The 22,325-nt window shown below is 29.5% G+C and overlaps 1 protein-coding gene across 4 annotated transcripts; it reads right to left on the reverse strand.

The window, feature by feature from the left end:
- Nucleotides 1-15,631: 15,631 nt before the first annotated feature.
- LOC100204374 (keratin-associated protein 10-4) lies at nucleotides 15,632-20,115 on the reverse strand. 4 transcript variants are annotated; one of them, XM_065810985.1, is made up of 8 exons: nucleotides 19,935-20,048; nucleotides 19,654-19,733; nucleotides 19,429-19,539; nucleotides 19,254-19,343; nucleotides 18,986-19,033; nucleotides 17,755-17,829; nucleotides 17,348-17,425; nucleotides 15,632-17,227 (listed from the first exon to the last, which is right to left on the reverse strand). In XM_065810985.1, exons 2-8 carry the CDS (start codon nucleotides 19,730-19,732, stop codon nucleotides 16,017-16,019), a joined length of 1,692 nt encoding a protein of 563 aa, XP_065667057.1. In that variant the 5' UTR covers nucleotide 19,733; nucleotides 19,935-20,048; the 3' UTR covers nucleotides 15,632-16,016. The 4 variants fall into 4 exon arrangements, with proteins under 4 accessions (XP_065667057.1, XP_065667058.1, XP_065667059.1 ...); XM_065810986.1 differs by lacking the exon at nucleotides 18,986-19,033; XM_065810987.1 differs by lacking the exons at nucleotides 17,348-17,425; nucleotides 17,755-17,829 and having other exon boundaries at nucleotides 19,935-20,115.
- Between the last annotated feature and the right edge of the window lie 2,210 nt (nucleotides 20,116-22,325).

The following is a 22,325-nucleotide window of genomic DNA, read 5'->3' on the forward strand; positions in this document are numbered from 1 at the left end:
GTCGAATGATCGGATTTAAAACCAAATTGTTTATTGTAAAGAATATTATGTACCTTTAAGAAGGAATAAAGTCTATTATACATTACACGCTTGAGAATCTTGGAAAAACAATTAAGAATTGAGATTGGTCTTTAGTTGGAAACATCAGAAGGATCACCTGTTTTAAAAATTGGAGTAACCTTTGCACTTTTTAGTTTTTCAGGAAAAACATGTTTTAAAGATAAATTAAAAATATGTAAAACTGGCTTTGCTATATATTTTAGTGAATTAATAACGACATTACTGCTGACATTATCTAAAATGTAAAAAAATCTAAAATGTAAAAAAATTTATACTATATATTCTTGAAATCTAATGAGCGCTTGCTTTATAAGCAGGAGATCCAGGTTCGAAACGAGCTCTGGACAAATTTTCGCGTCACAGTAAAGAAGGAGGCGTAAACTTCCTGGTTAAATGCACTTCCGCGGTGTTCTGTGACAAGCCCGTAAGGACTTCTTGGGGCATAAAAAAAAAAAAAAAAAAAAAAAAAAAAGTAAAAAATACCTCTAATTGTTTGGCAGGTATTTATATGCGAGTGTGTGCATTCACTTTTTATCTTTTTGTTTTTGTTATCTGTTTTTTTTTTTAATTTTTTTTATTTATTTCTAATTATTCTCAATCTAGCAAAAGAAATTTAAAAAAGAAAGAAATAAAAAGGATAAAATAAAAATACAAAATTTTTTTTTTTTTTAAATTTTTTTATTCATTTTATTTTTTCTTTCTTTACTTAAAATAAAATTTTATTGGTATTTAAAAGAATTTGTATTATCTTACACGATTTTTAAAAGCTATGTATGTTATATATTGGGGGACTTAGTGATAAGACAACTATAGTCTTCTTTTTGCTCCTGTCATGTAAATTTTAACTCATTTATTTTGTTAGTGTAATTATTGTCAAACGGCGAAATATATATATATATTAAAAATAAAAAACAAAAAAAAACAAAAAAAGTTGGCAAAGAATTTCTTTGCCAAGAGTTGGGACAGTTTGGAAATCGGTGATAAAATGAAAGAATATTTTCTAATGAAATAAAATTTAAAAGATGGAATTTTTTTTTTACTTGCAAAAATAAACTTTACGTTTAGTAAACGATTTCCACAAGACGAATTAAACCTTGAAGCGAACTTGTTCATCATGACGAAACGGTGTGCCGTTTTGATATCCACTATTTTTTTTTCGCGCTACTTTTTTTTTTGTTATCAACAATAAAAATGGCAGCAACAAGTTAACGTATGTTTAATTAAGTATGTTTAATGTATGTTTAACTAAAAGCAGTTATTACTTATTTTGCCTAGTTGTCAATTACATTTAGTTCTTAATTTATATGTTTGCGCCAGTGATTAAATTCTAGTTCGATTGACTGTCATGTAGTTTAGCAAACTCTTCTACGGAAAAGGAGGACGTATGGTAACCCTATTGTAATATTTCTGCCTTTGTATGTATAATGATAATTTACTCATCTTCTGAAGTGAGCGTACATGTTTTTGTAGCGAGAAATTAGTTTATTTGTTTGTTTTTCACAATTTAATAATACTCAAATTTTAATAAAATCTTGATAATAAAATGAATATTAAAAGTATTGAAGAAGTTGTTGTTGGTATACTCGAGAAACATAGCTATACAAACTTAAAAGAAACGAGAAAACTTTTTGAGAAAAACAAGAAAAAAGCTTTGCGTCGTTAACAGCTGCAAACTTTAAAATATTCACAGAAAGACTTAACGAGTACGAAAAAGTTAATATGGATAACCAAACAAAAATTAACAAAATTGAAAACGATTTAGATATAAAACTAAAAAAGTCATCCCTCTTGAGGCTGACTTTTCAGAGCTAAAAAAACTTAAAAGACAAGTTTTTTTTTGTTTTTTTTTTAACATCTTCGCTTCCAACAAGGCTGCAAGCAACCACTATATAAAGTTGGAAGTTACTGGAAAAGAAAAGATGAAGATTGTAGAGCAAGATAACGATTGACAGACGACTTAAAGGATTGCAAATTATATGAATCAGGAAAGCAAGATGAAGGAAGCGAATTCCAAAGAACTGATGTTTGAGGAAAAATACTAGACGAATAAGCGTTTTTGGAGCACTTAGGAACAGTCACAGAAAAAGAATGTGACTTAATTGAATGACGAGTAACACGAGAATGAATTTTAGTAGATGGCACAATAGAAGCTAGCTCTTTAGAGCAGTGCCCATTATAGTATTTGTAGAAAAGAGAAAGAGAAGCAGCATTACGACGATGTGATAATGGTTGGAGGTTAGCTGCAAGAGCAGGTCCAACTATGTTTACAATGCTTTTTTGCACCTTGTCTTAAAGAGAAAGGGCATCGTTAGAAGATCCGCCCCAGATATGGCAACAATATTCCATACAAGGCCGGATTTTAGATTTATAGAGATAGAGAATAGAATCCGAAGTAAGAAAGTGTCAAGCTCGATAAAGAGATGCAACCTTAGCAGATGCTAATTTTGCGACTGATTTGGTATATGGTTTCCAAGAAAGATTGGAAGTAAAGGTAATCCTAGAAGATGAAGAGTAGATGACTCATCGAGTACATCACCGTTCATAAATATAGGAAGATCTAAATTATTGCAATAATGATTGGCTAAAAAAAATTGAGTTTTATCTGTATTGAAGTTCACCAGCCACTGTGAGCCCCATGATGTAGCAGAAGTGAGATCCTGTTTAAGCTCAAATGCCCCCTCCAAGCAATCAGAGAGTGTTGGTTTCTTATCTCGACAAGAGTAAATGGTAGTATCATCAACAAACAATGCCACCTTAGATGTGAGAATATCTGGAAGATTGTTACTGTAAATTAAAAAGAGTATAGGGCCAAGGGTAGAACCTTGAGGAACCCCTGAAGTTACAGAATAAGAAGAAGAGTGTTGTCCATCGAGGACAACTTTTATACAACAATTGGAAAGGAAGGATTCAATAATCTTAAAGGTGTTGCAAGATACACCTTAAGAAGAAAGCTTATAGAGAAGACCAGCATGCCAAACTTTATCAAAAGCTTTTGAAATGTCAAGAACGATGGCCTTAACCTCTCCACCTTTATCTAATGCACGATAAAACACATCAGTTATTACTGTTAGCAAATCAGCTGTAGAACGAGAAGATCGAAATCCATATTGATGGTCAGAAAGTAAGTTATTAGATTCAAGATGAGAAATTAAGTGTTTGTTAATTAAAGATTTAAAAACCTTGCTTATGGTAGGAAGAAGACTAATGGGACGGTAGTTAGACGAATCAGATCGCTCTCCAGAAATTTTTGAAAACAGGGATAACAGATGCCGCTTTCCAGCAGGCTGGAAAACAAGACTCTGATAAGCACTTCTGCAAGACAATAACAGTTATGTTGTCCAAACCACAAGCTGTAGAAGAGTCTAGGCAGGAAATCACTTTAAATACAGAAGCTGAAGTGATACGAATGTCAAGCAATGGATCAACCTATTTGTTGGCAATATCAGGTAGAACGCAGCTAGTGGAATCAAGAAATAATATTGATGAAAAGTTTTTAGCAAACAATTCAGCTTTGTCTTTAGGTGAGGTAACTAAGTCTGAAGCATACAAGAGAGGTGGAATTAAAAATTTGGCCTCATTTATAATACTATTAAAGATTCTCCAGAAGTCACGAGAGCCTAATTTTTGAGATGAGATACGAGATTTCACGACCTGAGAATAGCGGGCTTTGGCGTTAGACAAAACCTTTTTACAATGGTTTCTAGCAGTAATAAACAGACGTCTGTTTTCTGGAGAATTGTTTTGCTGATAAATATGGAAGTAACGGTTTCGATTGGCAATCACAGCAGCACAGCGTGAGGAAAACCATGGAGGAGAGTAAGGCTTGACCTAGAATCGTTAAGAGGGAACAAAAGATTCCATGCCAGCCTGAATCCACGAAGTTATTTAAGAAGCACATTCGTCGACAGGAAGACAAAAGATTTCTTCCCAAGGGCCATCACAAGAAAATCACGGAAAGATTACCAGTCAGCAAGTAATCATATTACTTCCGAAAAATATGAGGTAGTAAAATTGACTAAAGAGATAAACTCTAACTTAAAAGATAACAGTGAGTTGTTAAAGGTAAAAAGCAAACTGAGAGAAATTGAAGATAGGTCGAGAAAGAACAACCTGAGGATTGACGGCTTAAAAGAAAATGAAAATGAAAGTTGGAGTGATAGTGAAGCAAAAGTATTAAAGTCATTTGAAGAAAAACTTGGATTAAAAGAAATTAAAATAGAAAGGGCTCATAGAACTGGAATTAGAGACGAAAAAAAAATTTAGATCTGTGGTATTAAAGTTGCTTAATTACAAAGATTAGGTAAACGTCTTAAAAAACTCACCAAAATTAAAAGGAAAAAACATTTATATCAACGAGTATTATTGTGCAGAGACAAATACATAATTTGGTACAAATAAGAAAGGAATTACGGATGGAAATAAAAAAAGTTCGAGAAAATGGGAGATTTGCGTATATATCATACGACAGGTTGATCGTTCGTGATTGGTCTCCAAAAGTAAAGTAATATTATATAATTCTTATAGCTTATGGGCGCCTTATATTTTTATTTATAATAATTTATTTAATTTTTATTTTTTGTTCTAATTTAACTTTTGGAAATGGAGAACAATTTCTTTTATAACATGAATATTAATACTGAAAATGCCAACACTAATAATAATAACTTTATTAAAGACCTTTTAGAAAGTGAGTACAATTCAACATCTGAATCTACTCAATATCTTTGTAAGAATAAGAATAGATTTTCAATTTTGCATATTAATATTCTAAGTATGAATAAAAATTTCGAGAACTTCAAATGTTTACTGGAGGAACTTAATCATGAATTTAAAATAATTTGTTTCACAGAAACTTGGCTTAAAAGCAATGAAAAAATTTTAATATTGAGTTAACAAATTATGTATCAGTTCCTTAAATACGCGATGTTTGCGTAGGTGGCGGTGTAAGCATCCACAATGCAGATTGTTAGTTATGTGTTGAGATAATAAGCAAATTTACAAAAAATGTTGTCATCAATGTCGTCATCAATGTAGTCATCAATATTGTCACCAGTTTGTCATCAGTTTGTCATCAATGTTGTCATCAATGTCGTCATCAATGTCGTCATCAATGCTATTTATAGACTGCCAGCTGGTAGTTTAAAAGCATTTTGCGCATTCATTCTGCGCACATTTTTGAACACAAAAAAATATTTTGCAAAAACGTGTTTACGTAGTTGGAGATTTAAACATTGACTTACTTAACCATGCTTTAAATATCTTTTATTGATACTCTTCTCGGATATAACCTAATTATCCAAACTAGACCAACTATAGGTAACGCAATAACTAACAATTTTCATAATAGTCGTTATTAAACGGGTATAATCAGAACTGACTTAACTGATCATTTCCCTATATTCTTTAATACTGATAGCGTAACTCCTAATAATACTACCCTCAAATCAACAGCATTCTTGAGACACATCAATGAAAGTTCCATAAGCGGATTTAAAAAAATATTAAATGAATCCGTCGAATGGAATCTTATTTTGTAATCTCATGATGTAATTAACACTTATGATTTATTTCTGAACCAATTTTTTAAAATGTATGGTAAGGCATTTCCTTTAAAAGTAAAAGTAATAAATCCAGGTCATCCAGGGGATAGAAAGCTTCTTTCTATCCCCTGGATGACCAAAGGGCTTATATAATCATCAAGAAAAAAACAAAAATTGTATGAAAAATATTTAAAACATAAAACTTATAAAAATGAAATTAATAGCAAAAACTATAAAAATTTATTTAAAAAATTTAAATAACACAAGTTAATAATTATGCTAAATTGCTTAAAATTAGCAAAGGAGACACAAAAAACGTAGAATGTTATATGAGAATTAAATGGGAAAAAAAAGTTACAAAAAATAATATCTCAAAAACTTTTTATTGATGGAAAACTCATTTAACATAAAGAAGTTATTATTGAGAAACTGAACAGTTTTTTTTCCTTGATGTTGGTCCAAGCTTAGCAGCGAAAATTCTATTTAGTCAAAAAGAATTTGATTCATTTCTTAAAACAACTGATAGAATTATGGACGAACCAATTTTGAAAAAAAGTGAACTGCATAATGCTCTTAACAGTCTTAAAAATAATAAAAGTGCAGGTATTGATCAAATTAATGATAATGTAATTAAATCTGTTTTTAATATTATCGAACCCTCAATATTCCATACTTTTAATCTCTCACTTAAATTAGGTCATATTCCAAACAAATTAAAAGTTGCAAAAATAATACCTGTTTACAAATCTGGTGATAAGAAATATATTTCAAATTATATACCTATAGCAGTCTTGCCTGCTTTTCTAAATTAGTTGAACACATTATGTACAACAGACTTCATAAATATTTAACTGAAAAAAAGATTTTATTAATTAAACATATATCAAATGGATTTAATAGTTATTGCTGTACAATTGGGGTTTTTGTTGATTTATCCAAAGCTTTCGACACAGTAAATCTTAGATACTTTTTAAAAAACTAGAAAATTATGGTGTTAAAAACAAAAGCGTACTTTGGTTTAAATTAATATTTAACTAACAGAAAAAAATTCATACTTAAAGAATCAAAGATTCAAAAAACAACCTAATACCTTTTGGGGTACCCCAGGGTTCTATTGTAGGACCATTTTTATTCTTACTTTATATAAATGACTTATTTTTAGCATCTAAAAAATTAAACACAATCTTATATGCAGATGACGCTAATTTATCGTATTCTCACAAAGATATTCTTGTTCTTTTTAAAAATTTTAACGAAGAATTAGATAAGATCAACGAGTGGTTTAAAAGTAACCGACTTTCATTAAACGTAGATAAAATAAAGTTTATCCTTTTCCATTAACCTAGTAAAGCCGATAATATTCCTCTTAAACTGCCCAATCTTTTAATCAATAACATAATAATTAAAAGGAAATTAACTATAAAATTTCTAGGAATGCTTTTAGATGAAAAATTGTCATGGAAATACAATATTAAATATATAGAAAGTAAAATCTTAAAAAGTATTTCATGTTATATCAAACAAAACCGTTTCTTAATAATTAATCATTAAAAAAATATATTTTTCGTTCATACACAGCTATACTTCTTACTGTAACGTTGCCTGGGGTAGCACTAATCACACTAAACTCAAAAAAATTTATAGCAAACAAAAACATGTTTGCAGGATAATATTTGGGGCAAACAGGAATACACATTAAAAACGACAGCTTGGAATTATAAATATTTATAAGATTATTATAGATCAAGTAATGTCATTTATGTTTAAAGCAAAACGTGGATTATCTCCAGTAACATTTTAATCTTACTTTTATGAAATCTTTCATAAATATCCTACCAAATTTTCAGTGAACAACTTTGTCATTACCATAAACCATCTTAGATTAAGCTCGTACCAAATTCAATATCGGGGACCTTTTGCTTGAAAAAACTTCTTCATATTTTTAATAAAAAACAAGACTTCGTTTCAAGCACTTTAAAAAGTTTCAAGGCTGATTCATAACGGCGTTTACTAAACATGGACTTCGATATACTAGATTTCAAATATTTTTTTTAAAAACAATTTAAAAGTTTTAAATTAAGAAATCATCTAACTTTTTTTTACTAACTGTTTACCTTTTTTGTTTAAAGTTTTTGTTGATATTTAATATTAGTGATATTATTAGTCTTAAATACTTACTTATACTGCATTATTTTTAAAAAAACTTAACGCAATTTTTTGTAATTAATAACTTTCACGATTATCTCACTTTTGTATTATTACTATTAGGGTAGATTAGGGTAATATGAGCACCTTGGTAATATGAGCATACTTAAAGATTTCTTAGATGTAAGCAGTGAAGTTAAAGTTGCTATGAATTTTTTGAATCGACTTTATGTGGTGATAACAGGAATTAGTACAATTAGCGCTGTAATTAGCGGCTATCATCTAATTAAAACGCTGTTAATTTTTTTACGTTTTTAAAATAATATCATCACGCATAAATAAATCTGTGGCGCGAAATTTTGGTACTAAAATAATGAAATTAATTTTTTCATAAAGAAAAATATGTTAGCTAAAAATCCAATCCTTTTTGGCTTGAAAAACAATGCGTAGAACTATTTAGTTTTGAATTTATTTAAAGATGCCATTTTTGTGTAAAATGAGCATGCTCAAATTACCCAGTGATTTTCATTGAAATTACCTAGTTTAAAGTCCTAAAAAAGCAGTGGTTTTAATTGGTTTTTTGAATAAAAATAAAATATAATAAAACTTTTTATTATTTTAACAATACTAAACATTTTTCTGTAATTTAAATTCGAAAAAATTGAATTTTTATGGTTCAAAGGTTTGAACCATGAAAATTTTAAGCCACAAAAAGTGGCTTAAAATTTGATCTTTTAATGATAAGTTTTGTTAATAACAAATTATTATATTCCAAAAATTAGTTCTAATTGTCAAATTGGTATTTTTTTTACAAAATTGATGTTTTTTTGTGAGCTAATTTAAAGTGCTCATATTACCAAGTGGTCTGGGTAATATGAACATTTTTGTTACTTTTTTAAAACCTCTGTGTTTTTAAGGAAAAATTCGGATGCCCAAATATCTAAGCGGATTATGAGAAGGGATCCCTAATTATTGTTTATTCGCAAAAATTTTTGATCCACCTTAATTATTTTTGAAATTATTCCAATTTTTGCTTAAGGTGCTCATATTACCCTAATCTACCCTATTACTTTTTGAATTACTCCGCTGGAAGATTGTTATCAAAAATTTACTTTATTGCTGAAGTTTTGTAGGTACTTATACTATTTTATTTTATCACTTATTAGTTATGTATGTAAATTTTTAAAAACGTTTAAAAACAACAATGAAACGGGGCTCGGTGAAAAGACTGTCTTCTTCTTGCTCCGGCTAGGATTTTCTACTATTGTAATTTCTTTTTTGTAATTTTTAACGAACGGCTGAATGAAAAAAAAAAAAAATGTAAGAGATGATATCATTCAAAATAATATGATTCATTTTTTAATATAATAATATGATATAAAGCTTTTTATTAAAAAGTATAAGAAAATAAATGCTGAACTCTGATATAAACGCTTTGCACCTGTTATTACTTCCAATTTTCAGTATACAAAAGTAGGATCGGAATTATGTTTGAAGGATAAGGTCTAATATGAATATGAATATATAATAAGGTTGGTAGTCTTGTCCTATTATCATAAGAGTAATAACTTTTATAAACATTAACTCATTTAAAAACTACGCTAAATTATAGTATCTACATTTGTTTTCTACAGCACTAATTATGAAAAGCAAGAGATATAAATTACAATGTTGCGTACGCAAAGCAGTTAATGATAACAACTATAAAACGAGTCATGAAAGATCCGTTCATTGCAGTAAATAGGTTCATATACAAACAGTGGGAGCCCCATAGAATCCTTTTGTAGCCTCCTTAGTTTCAAAAAAATAAAAAATCGAGCATTAGAATGCTGCTAACGATGTCAAAGTGAATGATGAAATACAAAGTAGTGAACATACAAAGTTAGAAGACAATAATATTTACACCAGTTTCCAGGCCGAGAAGAAAAGGATGAAACTAATATGATTAACTTGGATACTACTGAAGTAAGCAGTGAAACAACAAATTGGCCCTTGCTCATGGGGAATTTGGGTGTTTTAAATGATAATCTTAAAGATTGTGATGACATTTATAAAAATATTGTAAAAAAGAATTAGTAAATGAAAAATTCGCTGCAATTGAAATTGTGAATGCAACAAGTTCTGTGTTGAAAATATCAAAAAATGTTCTGGAAATGAAAAACGCTTTTATAACAAAACTCAATATCAAAGGTAAAAATAATATAATTGAAAAATCAGATTCATCAGCATTGATAAGCCATGACCCAGGTTTACATCCACATACAATTACGGACAATCAAAAATCGTATTTACTCCAGTTAGGGCCACACCAACTAAAACTTGCTGGTTTCCCAAGAGATGATGTAAAAATAGATTTAATCCCCAGTGGTACAAAGATTTTGAACATTTGGAATACAGCACCCAGAAAGATGCCACATTTTGTTTTGTCTGCTTTCTTTTCCCCTTTTGTTGGAAAAAGGAACAAACTAAAAATGTTGAGGTAAAATCTTGGTCTAAGATGAAAAGCTTTGAAAAAGATAATCTTGGGAGGCTTCAGGTGCACTTTACCTCTCAAGCACATAAAGTTGCATAAAGTGAATATTGCCACTTTCTTATGAAAAAGGTACATATAGATCGCCTTGTTGATAAATCCAAGAGACTTTGATAGAAGAGCAAAAAGTAGAAGTGCAGCATAAAAAAAACTGTCGAAATTCGAAACATGCAAGACTTAAAGAAGCCAAGGGCTGGCGTTTAAGGAATTCGACAGAGTTTACCAAGGTAACTTTATTGCAGTAGTGAATCTCATCTCCCGCCACAATCCCACACTAAAAGCCTGGAATAAAGATAGAGCCTTTTGTCCATATAGAGTTACATACACGAGTCCATCATCTCAAAATAAATTGATTAGTTTAATTGCAACTGAATTGAAGAGTCAGATTATTGATGAAATTAACAGCTCCAATTTTTTTTTTTGTGATGGCCGACACTACTCCCGATATGTCACACAAGGACATAATGAGTATATTTGTGAGAGTGGCCAGTGAAAACGGTGAGATCGGAGAAAGGATTTTGAAATCAGTTAAATGCACTGATAAGAATGAAAAAGGGATGGCTGAGCTAATTTTATCTTCTTTACATAAAGAAGGAATTGACACATCAAAGATGGCCTTTCAGTCGTATGACTACGCGAGTTCTATGTCTGGACTATTTAAGGGAGTACAAAAGTATGTAACAGAAGAAGTTGGCCATAATGTGTCCTACATACCTTGTCAAGACCACAGAACAAACACAGGTCTTAAACATGCCTGCAATGTTAATACAAGAATTGTTTAATGTCCTCGAACAGTTGCATGTTTTCTTCACATCAAGCACATAAAGATTTAGTCATTTAAAGCAAAAACTTGAAGACAATGAAAATGCAGAACAGGTTGTAAAGAACAAGACCGCACGAGCGAAATCTGTAAAGGCTCTAAACTAGTGTATAGTGAAGGTTATTGTATTATATTAATGGGTTAATGGGTTAAATAAATGGTTTAAGAGAAGGTTATTATATTACTTCTTCAGAGCATCTCAAATAATAAGACTTTCGATACTAGCACGAGAACTAGGTAATAAGACCTCTCAAAAAAGTAATAACTTTTGATTTTATTATTACTCTTTTCTTCATGAAGAATATCATTGAAAAGATAAAAATATTAACAGAAACCTTAGAAAGTCAAAACTTCAATGTCATTGCCAGTATTAATGTAATTGAAAGCACTGCAAAGAACCAAAAAAATATCAGTTATGACACAGATGCTATGAATGATTTGATTAAAAGTGCAGTAGTATTTTTTAGGAAATAAAACATTGATGCAGAAAACGATTACGAGCGACACCATAGATTAAAAGCAATGGAGATGAAAGCTTTTTACCGGAAAGAATAAAAAGAAGCCATTGACTCTTAAGCCATGGGTTTAACTGAAATTCTGCGCCTTTAAAAGAAATATTTGCCCCCATTACTAAAATCTTTAGTTTTTCTTTAAATAAGGACAATAGACGTATTGAAAATTTAACAAAGGCAAACAAACTTTTTCCGCCAGAAAACAAGGATCAAATTTCAGACGTTCATGTACTGAAAAGTGAAATGAAAATTTTGATATATATCTGTTTAGAAGAAGGTTATGAGGAAATAAAGTCATCAAGGACACCAACTAAGACGCTGCAAGACATTTTAAACCTTGTTTTGATATTAAAGGACATACTAAAATAAGCCCATTAACTATGCATTTTTGTAATCTCAGCTGCTTATTGTGTAGCATCAAATGAACGTTTTTTCAGTTATCTCAAGATTGTAAAATCACATCTGAGAACAACAATGAGTGATGAGAGATTGGATAGTCTCATGCTACTTAAGTGCGAAAAAAACTTTTTAAAGGAATTAACTCCGACCATCTTGTTAAAGGATGGGTTCAATTGAAGAAACGTCATATTAAAATCAAAAAGAATACAAAAAAGAATAGACTAAAAATAAAATATGGTGTGTAACGTTTCAACTTTTTGTCGTATTTCAAATTTCTCAACAAATGACAATTCTAGTAGAGCCATGTTGCACTTTTTCTGAAGCTTAACTTCAATAATACTTTCCATATAACTTTACTATTTTATATCCTAAAATTACTATTTTATATCCCTACCATTTTATATTCCCTAACTAGGTATCCCTATGACAGATAGGTTTGTAAAGTTTATTGGATTAACTTGTAACATTTTTTTGAACTAATACAATTTCACTATGAATGGGTAAAACTTTTAGACTTTTTTTGATTTGAATATTATGCATATATGTAAATTGAATATTATGCATATATGTAAAGCGAGTTATATTTTGTTAATACTAGTTAATAAATACTGATAATTGACAATTATTGAGTGCAAGTGCACTGTAGTATAGTTCTTATTAGATTTTATAAATAGGACTGAAATTGAATTCGTAAAATAGAAATACAGTTGGGAAATTTATGTTAAGCAGTTGGGAAAATTGAGGTCTTTCCCGCTCCCCTCCTTGGAATTTTCCCACTATATTTCAGACAACAGGCGTATACAATTGAAGTGTTAGGTGCCAGGTGCATATTTAAAAAAAAATTATTTTAAAAATAGATTAAGTAAAGGCAAAAAAAAGGCCAAAAAACATTTTAGCACATATGTTTTAGCAATACTAAAGATGTGTCATTGATTTATCATTATAATTTTGCCACAGAGGAGCACAATATAAACAAATGAGTTACAATTTAAACAACTTTACCTTTACTCTAGTAGACCATAAACCAAAGGGTCTAGTTAGAATATTCGTACGTGTGTAAAAACCTTCACTTCCTTGGTTATATCAAGATAATCGGTTAGGTCATTTTAAATTGTATGACTATTTAAAAGATTCAACAAAAACAATTTTACACCCTGTTACGCATAATTCTGGGAATGAGTTTGACATAATTTTAAATTTTTGAGTTAAATTTGACACAATACATATCGTTTTTTCGGTATTAAAAGACATGTTAATTAAAGAAGATTCCTTATTCGTAAAGCTAAATAGTTTTTTATGGAGAAAACCAAGGAAATACAATTAGAATTATATCATTAGCGTAATCTAACACATTCATGAAGATGCCACCAATATTACATCCAATACGCAGGTTTACGATTGAAAAATTGTGTATGTAAAAGTTAAAAAGAAATGACGACAATATACTTCCTTAATGAACAGCATTTCCAACTCCAAAACTTTTGATTTTGCATCCTGATATCTAACGGACACTGTTAAATCTTTAATAAAATCTATGAAATAAGCAAATTCATGACTTCCTCTAGATGTATAGCTTCAAATAGTTTGAGCATGGCGTTGTTAAGTGATTTTGTTTAAAGTCAAACTGGTAATCATTATATATATATATATATATATATATATATATATATATATATATATATATATATATATATATATATATATATATATATATATATATATATATATATATATATATATATATATATATATATATATATATATATATATATTACATCTTAATCGTAGAAAGCTCTTCAACGAGTTTTCTACAATTAAGAAATTGTAGTAAACTGATTGAGGACTTCTTGAAAATATATATTTTTTTTGGTTATGGGAAAATTTTAAAATTTATTTAAAACTAAACTTGTTGACTAAGTTTAAATAGCAACTTTTGAGCGTTTTTGACAACTTAGTGTTTTTGAAATAAATTCAATGTTAAAATTTATTTATTTAATTTATTTAAAACTAATATAGTAACTTAGAATAGAATATTTAATATAGTAAAATTAGAAAACTTATAAGATATACTTAAAAAAAAAATTCGAAATTCGTTAAAATAATAAAATATTAATATTCAAAATAAATTTGTTAGTATAATACAATTGTAAGAAAAAGGTTCTCATCGTTTGAAATTGTAAGAAAAGGGTTCTCATCGTTTGAAATTGTAAGAAAAGGGTTCTCATCGTTTGAAATTGTAAGAAAAGGGTTCTCATCGTTTGAAATTGCTACATATATTTGAAAATAAAAAGTAAAAGTAGTAAAAAATGTAATTACTTCATCACTAATTATATTTAAGGTTTTCAAACATATCATCAAAATATCACTTAGGTTTTGAAAACATACGCTCAATAGATCTGGTTGTATGTTCATTTGAACAAATTGCTCAACTTAAGAGGATGCAAACGGATAATTATGTCTAAAACATTAGAATCTTATATCTTTACTGTTAGCTTCTAGACCTTTCTAAGATTAATTTCCGAGGCCATAATTATCACTAAAAATAATTATTTGTTGTCTTAGACAAATAGTTAAATAATTGTAGAAGTAAATAATTGTTGTTTTGGGCAGCCATGTTGTTCAAGAACTACCTCAAAATTTAATATAGCTGGGGCCCTGAAATTCCCAGGTTATTTAGCCTTGTAATAATAAGACGAGATTGATATTTAACATGAAAACCTAAAAACCGCCTGCGCTCGCTGGGAATGATCATTGTTGATTTCTTTTTTCATGATTAAGTATTTTTGTGACGAAATTCAATCGTTAAACTAATTTAATTAAAAATAAACGAAATGAATCTTGAAGCTATTTGGGTAACGAAACGTTTGTTGTTGTTTTTTTAACAAAAAATTGTGGTTATACTAAGATTGATGTTTATTTTGAAAGGTAAATTAAACGCAGCATTCAATTTACTTTGCAAAATAAAATTTAATTTACTATTGATATTGTAAGAAAAATTGCAATGTGTTAACTATTTTTACGCATTTTTGCAATAACTCGCTGCGATTAGTTCAATCCGTTATGCCTATAGCAATAACAATCAGTGACAATCCAGCATTTTTTGGTGTTTGAAACTTTCAGACATGGGACAAACTCCAAACATTTGTATGTTTATACTTACGTCAAACAATGATGCTTTGCAAAAAAACTGCGATGATTAGAGGCTGGCAACAAAAAAGACCTTAAGCTTCATCCTCACCCACCTCAAACATGAGCGGCAACAATTTGATAATATATATTTAGTACTATTCTCAACTAAACTTATATTTGTTGATAAATTTTAAGTTTCATACTATTATCTCTCATCGTTCAAAAGTTATGACCATACAAAATTTAATCCCCCTCATTTTGAAAGGGTAACAAATTCACTGTCACTGCACTAAGTCACTGCAAACAAATAGATTTAAGTAAAACTATTAGTCTTAGTAGCACTCAGATTTAAATCAACTTTTCTTATAAATTCTTTGTTCAAATAATATTTTTACTTCATTTAATTAGTCCTGTTAACTCTATTGTATTGCTGTTCTAAAAATGGCAGGTAGAATCAAAGCAATGCCTTCCATAAGAAGAAAAAAAAACAAACAGCTTAAATATAAAAATTTTATTCTTGCATATATAAGATATTCACAGTAAGTGCTTTAGCGAAAATATCAAAGAAACTAATTTAAAATAAATATAACTTGACTTTTTTTTATAAATAAGAAAAAGTGTGTCAACGCGCAAAGTATAAAAAAAAAAAACAATTCTTTATAATAAGCTCCAATAAAAACATTACATCGTAAAAATAAAAGATTGAAGTTATCGTTAAAAAAAATCTTTTAATAAGTAATATGTATTATATTTCTTAATATAAATTTGGCTCAGCCAAACCTAATTGACGCGGAATGTTGTGTGTTGATATTTTGGTGTCGAATAAAAAGAATTGGAGTGAAACTAAAACGGTTCTTAAAACTATTATCGTTATCATATCTTTATCTCTTTTTGCCGAAAGCTCCACAACAACCTCTTGGACACGAAGGTATGCATTGCTGCTGACATGAAGGTGCACATCCACCCATTACCATCATTGGTTGTGGCATTTGCATAGCAGTTTGTGGTTGAGATTGCATACAACATGTTTGTGGACATCCAATCTGACATGTTTGTGGCTGGCATTGTGGTGGGCATTGCGGTTGTTGTTGAGGTTGTTGTTGTTGTATAGAGTAAATTTGAGGTGGAAGGAGTTTTACTTTAAACTGCATTTGTTCTTCTTGCTGTCCACCACAGCCAGCTTGCATTTGTCCACCACAACCTTGCATAATAGGAGCCATCATTGGCATTATCTGCTGCCCGCAACCTTGCATTTGACCACCACAGCCAGACATCATTGGTGGCATTTGTTGTCCACAACCTTGCATTTGGCCACCACAGCCAGACATCATTGGTGGCATTTGTTGTCCACAACCTTGCATTTGCCCGACACAACTTGGCATCATTGGTGGCAATTGCTGCCCACAACCTTGCATTTGCCCGACACATCCTGACATCATTGGTGGCGATTGTTGCCCACAACCTTGCATTTGTCCACCACATCCAGACATCATTGGTGGCATTTGCTGTCCACAACCTTGCATTTGACCACCACAACCTGGCGTCATTGATACCATTGGAGCACGAAGCTGCTGACCACAACCAAATGAGTTAGGTGCGCAGGGCGCTTTTAATGAACTTTGAAATGTTTGTGTGCCGCAACCTACCATTTGTCCAAGACATCCACCAACCATTTGCGGAATTTGTTGTCCACATGCTTGCATTTGTCCTCCACAACCACTCATTAATGGCGGCATTTGTTGCCCACACCCTTGCATTTGTGCTCCACAACCTGGCATCATTAGAGGCATTTGTTGCCCACATCCTTGCATTTGTCCTCCACACCCCATTGACATTTGCGGCATTTGTTGTCCACAACCTTGCATTTGTCCACCGCAACCCCCCATCATATATTGTTGGTCACAACCCTGCATTTGATTACCACAACCACCCATCATTGGTGATGAAGAAGCTGGCATTTGAGGCATACTATTCATGCAACAACTAGGAGAACATCCAGAAGATGCACATGATTGCGAACATGGTGCAGGACATCTCAGTTGCTTAACTGCTTGTGGTACAGAAAATGTCGCTCCTCCCGGAAGTGCAGCTCCTATCAAACAAAACAAAAATATTAAAAATTTTAATACAACAGAGAGTTGTGAAATTATTCCATCAACAATAAGCAAGTCGATACAACATTCATATATAATGCACGGCTTCACACACTTACCATTTGAGCCCGGGATTTTTCCGGACATCTGTTGTACAAGGGCATTGTGCATTTCAAGCTCGGCACGTGCTAGTTTTCCTAGAGATTTATGGAGAACTTTAAAGCTTTTTTTTTTTTTTAATTAGAAATTTTAAAAATAAAAAATGAGTAAGAAGTGAAAGGGTTACTACTTGTGAAAAGTTTTTTTTTTTAATTCATAAGAACATGCTTTAAAAATATTTCTATTAAATACTATTTTATAAATTTGCTAAATGTTATGTAGATAAAAGCTTTGTGAAAAGAAAATAATTTTGTTTTTCAAAAGAAATGAATATAAAGTTGTGTGTTTTATGTGTGCTTTTTTGCATTTGCTTATGCATGCTTGTGTGTGCCGTGTGTTATACAAGAACACTATTGTACCAACTTACCCAGGCTGTCTCGGATAACTTCTCGCAAATTACCAGCAGCTGCTATAGCTAAAGGGTTGTTGCTTATGTCCAAACCTTAAAGAAACTGTAGTGATAAAAAATCAGCTTCGTCTTTTTTCTAAGGAAAATTATAAAAGATGCTTTAATTCAACTTGCTCAAAATTATAGTAGCTATAGGAGCAACTACAGTATAGAAAAAATAAATCTTTAGTTTTTTTTTGAATCAGTCGCAAACGTTGTTCAGCGTGTTTTTTTAAACATAATTAATTTTGTAAATTTTGTCAATATCGAATTGGTTCAAAATGTTTAAAACTTTTTCATCTAAATACATAAGTGCTAATTTTGGTAAAGTTTTATTTTTTCTCCTTGTACATACTTCTTTCATTCTAAATTACACCATCTGTCTGAATTTATTTAGCATATAACTTTTTTGTTGGTTATCAAGCAAAGAATTGAAAAATTTACACAAGAAAAAAAAACTTACAATAATAAAGTAAATAGACAGTTTTAGTACTGTAAACATTTTTGTAAAAATTAATGTATAACGTTATAAAGAAGTATAAAAGTGAAATCAATTATTACAGAAGCTTAAAAAATTCTTAAAATATTTCCTCTACTATTTAAAGAGTTTTTAAAAATAACTTTGTAAAAAAACAATCTAAACATGATTTTGTGAAAGTTTTTTTACCATCTAAAATTTAATGCTATCAATCCAAGTAATGAAAAATTTTTTTTATGTACTTAAAATCTTAAAATGGCCACGACGTTATTTCTTAGCTGATAAGCAACCAATAACGTATGAATAAAGCAGTTCAAATTCAAGTTTGGTTTAATAACAGAATCAAATTTAAATGTTTAGACTTATCTGCAATAACAACAGCAGTTATTTACTATACATATCTAATGACTTTATAAATAAATAATGCACCTAAATAGTTATAGAAACTTATGCTGACGCAATCTAAAAACATTCCAGACTAAAATATTTTACACCGCCTTTGAAATTTGTATATCTTTGTTTATATCTTTAATATCGTTTAAATTTGTTCAATTCAACTTCTCAGACACAATTTTTTCTCAAACAAAAGAAGTAGAGGAAACATTTATAATAATAATAAATGACAAAACAATTTACATCCCAACTCATTTAGACGAATTAGGATGCCAATTTTAAATAAAAACCAGTGACGTCACAAAGCGTCACAAGCTTCTGTAATGTTTGACAACTCACTTTTTGCAATTGTCGTCTTCTCAGTGTCTGTGGATGTATGATCAGTATCTTAAAAAAAATTACATTAAAAAAAATAGTATTGCAAATAACTATTTTGTGGTTGACGAAATAAAAATTTACGTTAATCTTTTTCTAAAAACTTGGTCAGATAACATTATTCCACAACTTCTGTAATATTCATCCTAACTCTGATAGATTTTTTCTAATTTTCTGACTTTTTATATTTTACAATAATTAAAATGAGGCGTATAGGATTGTTTAAAATTACCTGATCTTGCCTCAAGCGTTTCTGATCGTTGAGTTCCGGAACCTTCTGATTCATCTCCAGTTTCAGTAGATTCTTCAGTTGATTTGAGAGCTAACAAAAAGGAAAAATAACAGTTTTCAAGATAACAATTATTTATAATGTTAATTGTTAAATCTAATTTCAACGTAAAGTGTACTTTTCTTTTTTTCTTCGTTCCCCTTTTTATCTTCCACTTTTGCAATTTCAATATCTTTGGTTATTTTTTTTTCTTCGTGTTTTTCTTTTTGATGCTCTTTTGTTTTATGATCTAAAAAAAGCTACATATGTTTTTTATATTGGTAATAATAATTGGGTAAGGTGAAAATTTGTGAGATACGAACTGTTGATTTCAAATTTATCAACGTGACATCAGTTGTCTAACCTTTTTTTTCGGACTTTGACTCCACCTCATGTCTCTGCAATATCAAGCAAACCAATAATAGAAGTAGTAATCGAGACATGCTATATTATGTAAAAAAAAAAATAATAATAATATAAATTTATTTTAATGAAAATCTCAGAAAAAAATTTTTTTTTAATGGATTTTTTACTACTTCAAAGCTTTGCTATTTATAAAAGTAAATAATTCTTAAATAAACAAATTATTATTAAAAAAAAAAAAAACTTTAATTATTTCGCCGTATTTTATAAAAAAAAACTTACTTCAATTATTATACCCGGTATTTATGCAAAGCGCTAAAGTATTTATTTTTTTTCTCTGAGTCCTTTTCCAAGTCTTCAAGTGCCGTGATCACACAACGGGTGTTTTTGTTCGTGATCAACCATGCAAAACAGTTTAGTTTGTTTGATCGTTGGAACCAAAGTTAATACGCACCACGCTGCGCTGAGAAGCACATTTATAAGATAATTAAATATCTGTGCAGAAGAATTAAAATATTTTTAATGAAAAAAAAAGTGTTATTAGGTATACCTTCACCAAAAAACCATTTTATAAAGCTTTCAAAATTCAAAACTTTTACTTTTCTTTTTTTGTTTAAGCTTTATAAGGTTTTATGAAACTTTTTATTAATCAGCAAACAATTTTGTTAAGATGTCTAGGTATTAAGGATAGCTTCTTTACTAAAATTCCACTGAATGACTTCACTTTTCCTTATTTTACTTGAAATTTTAAAAATGTTTTTTGAACAAATTGGAGATCTTTTTGAATATTTTAATTTAAGGAAGTACGAGTGGAGTACGAGTAATACTTAAAACGTATTACTCCTCTCTCGTGGGATTGTTGAACTATTTACTTTTTTTATATTTCTTATAAATGAAAAATTACAATTTTGAAAAACTTTTAATAATAAAAAATTGTATTTTGACAAGTTGGTTATCAGAAAAATATAAAGATATATAGATATACAAATTATTTATATAAAAAGATGTTAATTATTTTTCCCAGGTTAATAAATTAAATATGCAACGTGAGTGCACCGATAATCGGAATAACATAATAACCAATATTTCAAACGTAAAAACTTGTACATTTTGTGGCAAATTAAAGCATAGGCAACATATGCTGCAGCCTATAGGATAACGAGGCCAGACTATGGAAGCTACAAGGCCACAAGAAAAATGAAAGATAATGAAAAAAAAGAATAAAAGATAAAAGGAAGAAAAAAAAAGTAAATTCATCTAAAGCTTAAGTTTTTTATGACATTATTTTTTTTTTATTGCACCCCCTGGGGTTTACCCTTCAAATAGAGTTTAACACCTGAATTAATTCGTCCTATACTTACATTTACTGAGCAAATATTTAGTAATTGATAATTCGATATTTATTAAGTAATATTATTTATCATTATTTGGCAATAATTTAACGTTTAATATTTTTTCATGATTTAGCTTAAATTAACTAGTGTTGTTAAGACTATTTGAGCAATTCATCTGTCGACGAAATCGAATAATATATTTTTTAAAGTCTACTAAAATTGATTAATGCATTTTTGAAATCGACCAAGTTGACTAAAATTCAATTTAATCGAAGTATGGAAATAATTAAATTTTTTGAAATAAATTGTAATAAAAAAAATAAAGTAGTTTATATTTCTATTAAGTAGTTTTTAATATCATATCATTTGAATAATTTTAAAGAAGAGAAGGGCCGCACCGACAACGAGACAGTCTATTCCCAGACAATAATGATTTAGGGACCTTTATACTTAAATTACTCCTATCAAAAAAGTCACTACAATCTTATTTACTATGTGATTGTATAGATTAATGACATTTAGATTTTGGCCTTGAGCCAACTTGAAGCGGCCCTGAATGAAAGTATTTATAAGAATCACAAGCATTGAGTAAACAAACAAAAAGTAAACTAATGAAATGCATAATCAAAAGTTTAATTAAGTATAAATAATGCTAACATGCCATGAATTATATGAAACTTTGAGAGTAAACAAAAAACTACGTCACATTTTACGGAAAAGATGGTGGTTTTGTGACTACTCATACAGAATTTGTAACTAAAGAATTACGATGTTGCGACAAGGTAGAGGGAAAGAGGAGTCTAAAACGGTCAAAATTTGCGTGACGTAACTTGTAGATGACCCCTAATAGTTGTAATAGTTCATACTATTTGTATTATAAATTTATTACTAAACGAACAAACAAAAATTAAAGATTGAAAAGTTAAATTTAATGAAAAGATAGGATTTTAAGATTTTCACTCAAATAAATCCAATTTTAGTTGATTAGTAGGAAACCCTCAGTCGGTTTAATTGGCTATTCGATTTTTTAATATCGAATAATTTCGACTTTCGACTAGTCGACTTTTAGTTGATTTGTCGATAACAATATTAAAATTAACGCTTTAATTATAAAAGATTTTTTAATTTATAAGACAACCATAATTCTAAGAGATGTCTCTTATATATTCTAATGTTTGGTATTTACTTTATTGAAAATTTACTTCGATTGATACGTTTTAACATAAAAGTGGGAATATTTATACGAGGATATTAAATTATTGAAATTTTATTGATTAACTTTTTTTATTACTTTATAAACATAAATATTTTATTGGAAAGAATGGTGCTCCATGACACA

The sequence above is a fragment of the Hydra vulgaris genome, chromosome 11 (assembly GCF_038396675.1).
Source record: "Hydra vulgaris chromosome 11, alternate assembly HydraT2T_AEP".
Lineage (NCBI taxonomy): Eukaryota > Metazoa > Cnidaria > Hydrozoa > Anthoathecata > Hydridae > Hydra > Hydra vulgaris.

Excerpts from the sequence above, each read along its gene's own strand:
- LOC100204374 (XM_065810985.1), bottom strand. The coding sequence starts at position 19,732 with ATGTCTCGATTACTACTTCTATTATTGGTTTGCTTGATATTGCAGAGA. Across the intron at positions 17,830-18,985 it reads GAAGACGACAATTGCAAAAA|GTTTGGACATAAGCAACAAC; the intron begins GTGAGTTGTCAA and ends AGTTTCTTTAAG. Across the intron at positions 17,228-17,347 it reads AAAAATCCCGGGCTCAAATG|GAGCTGCACTTCCGGGAGGA; the intron begins GTAAGTGTGTGA and ends TTTGTTTGATAG.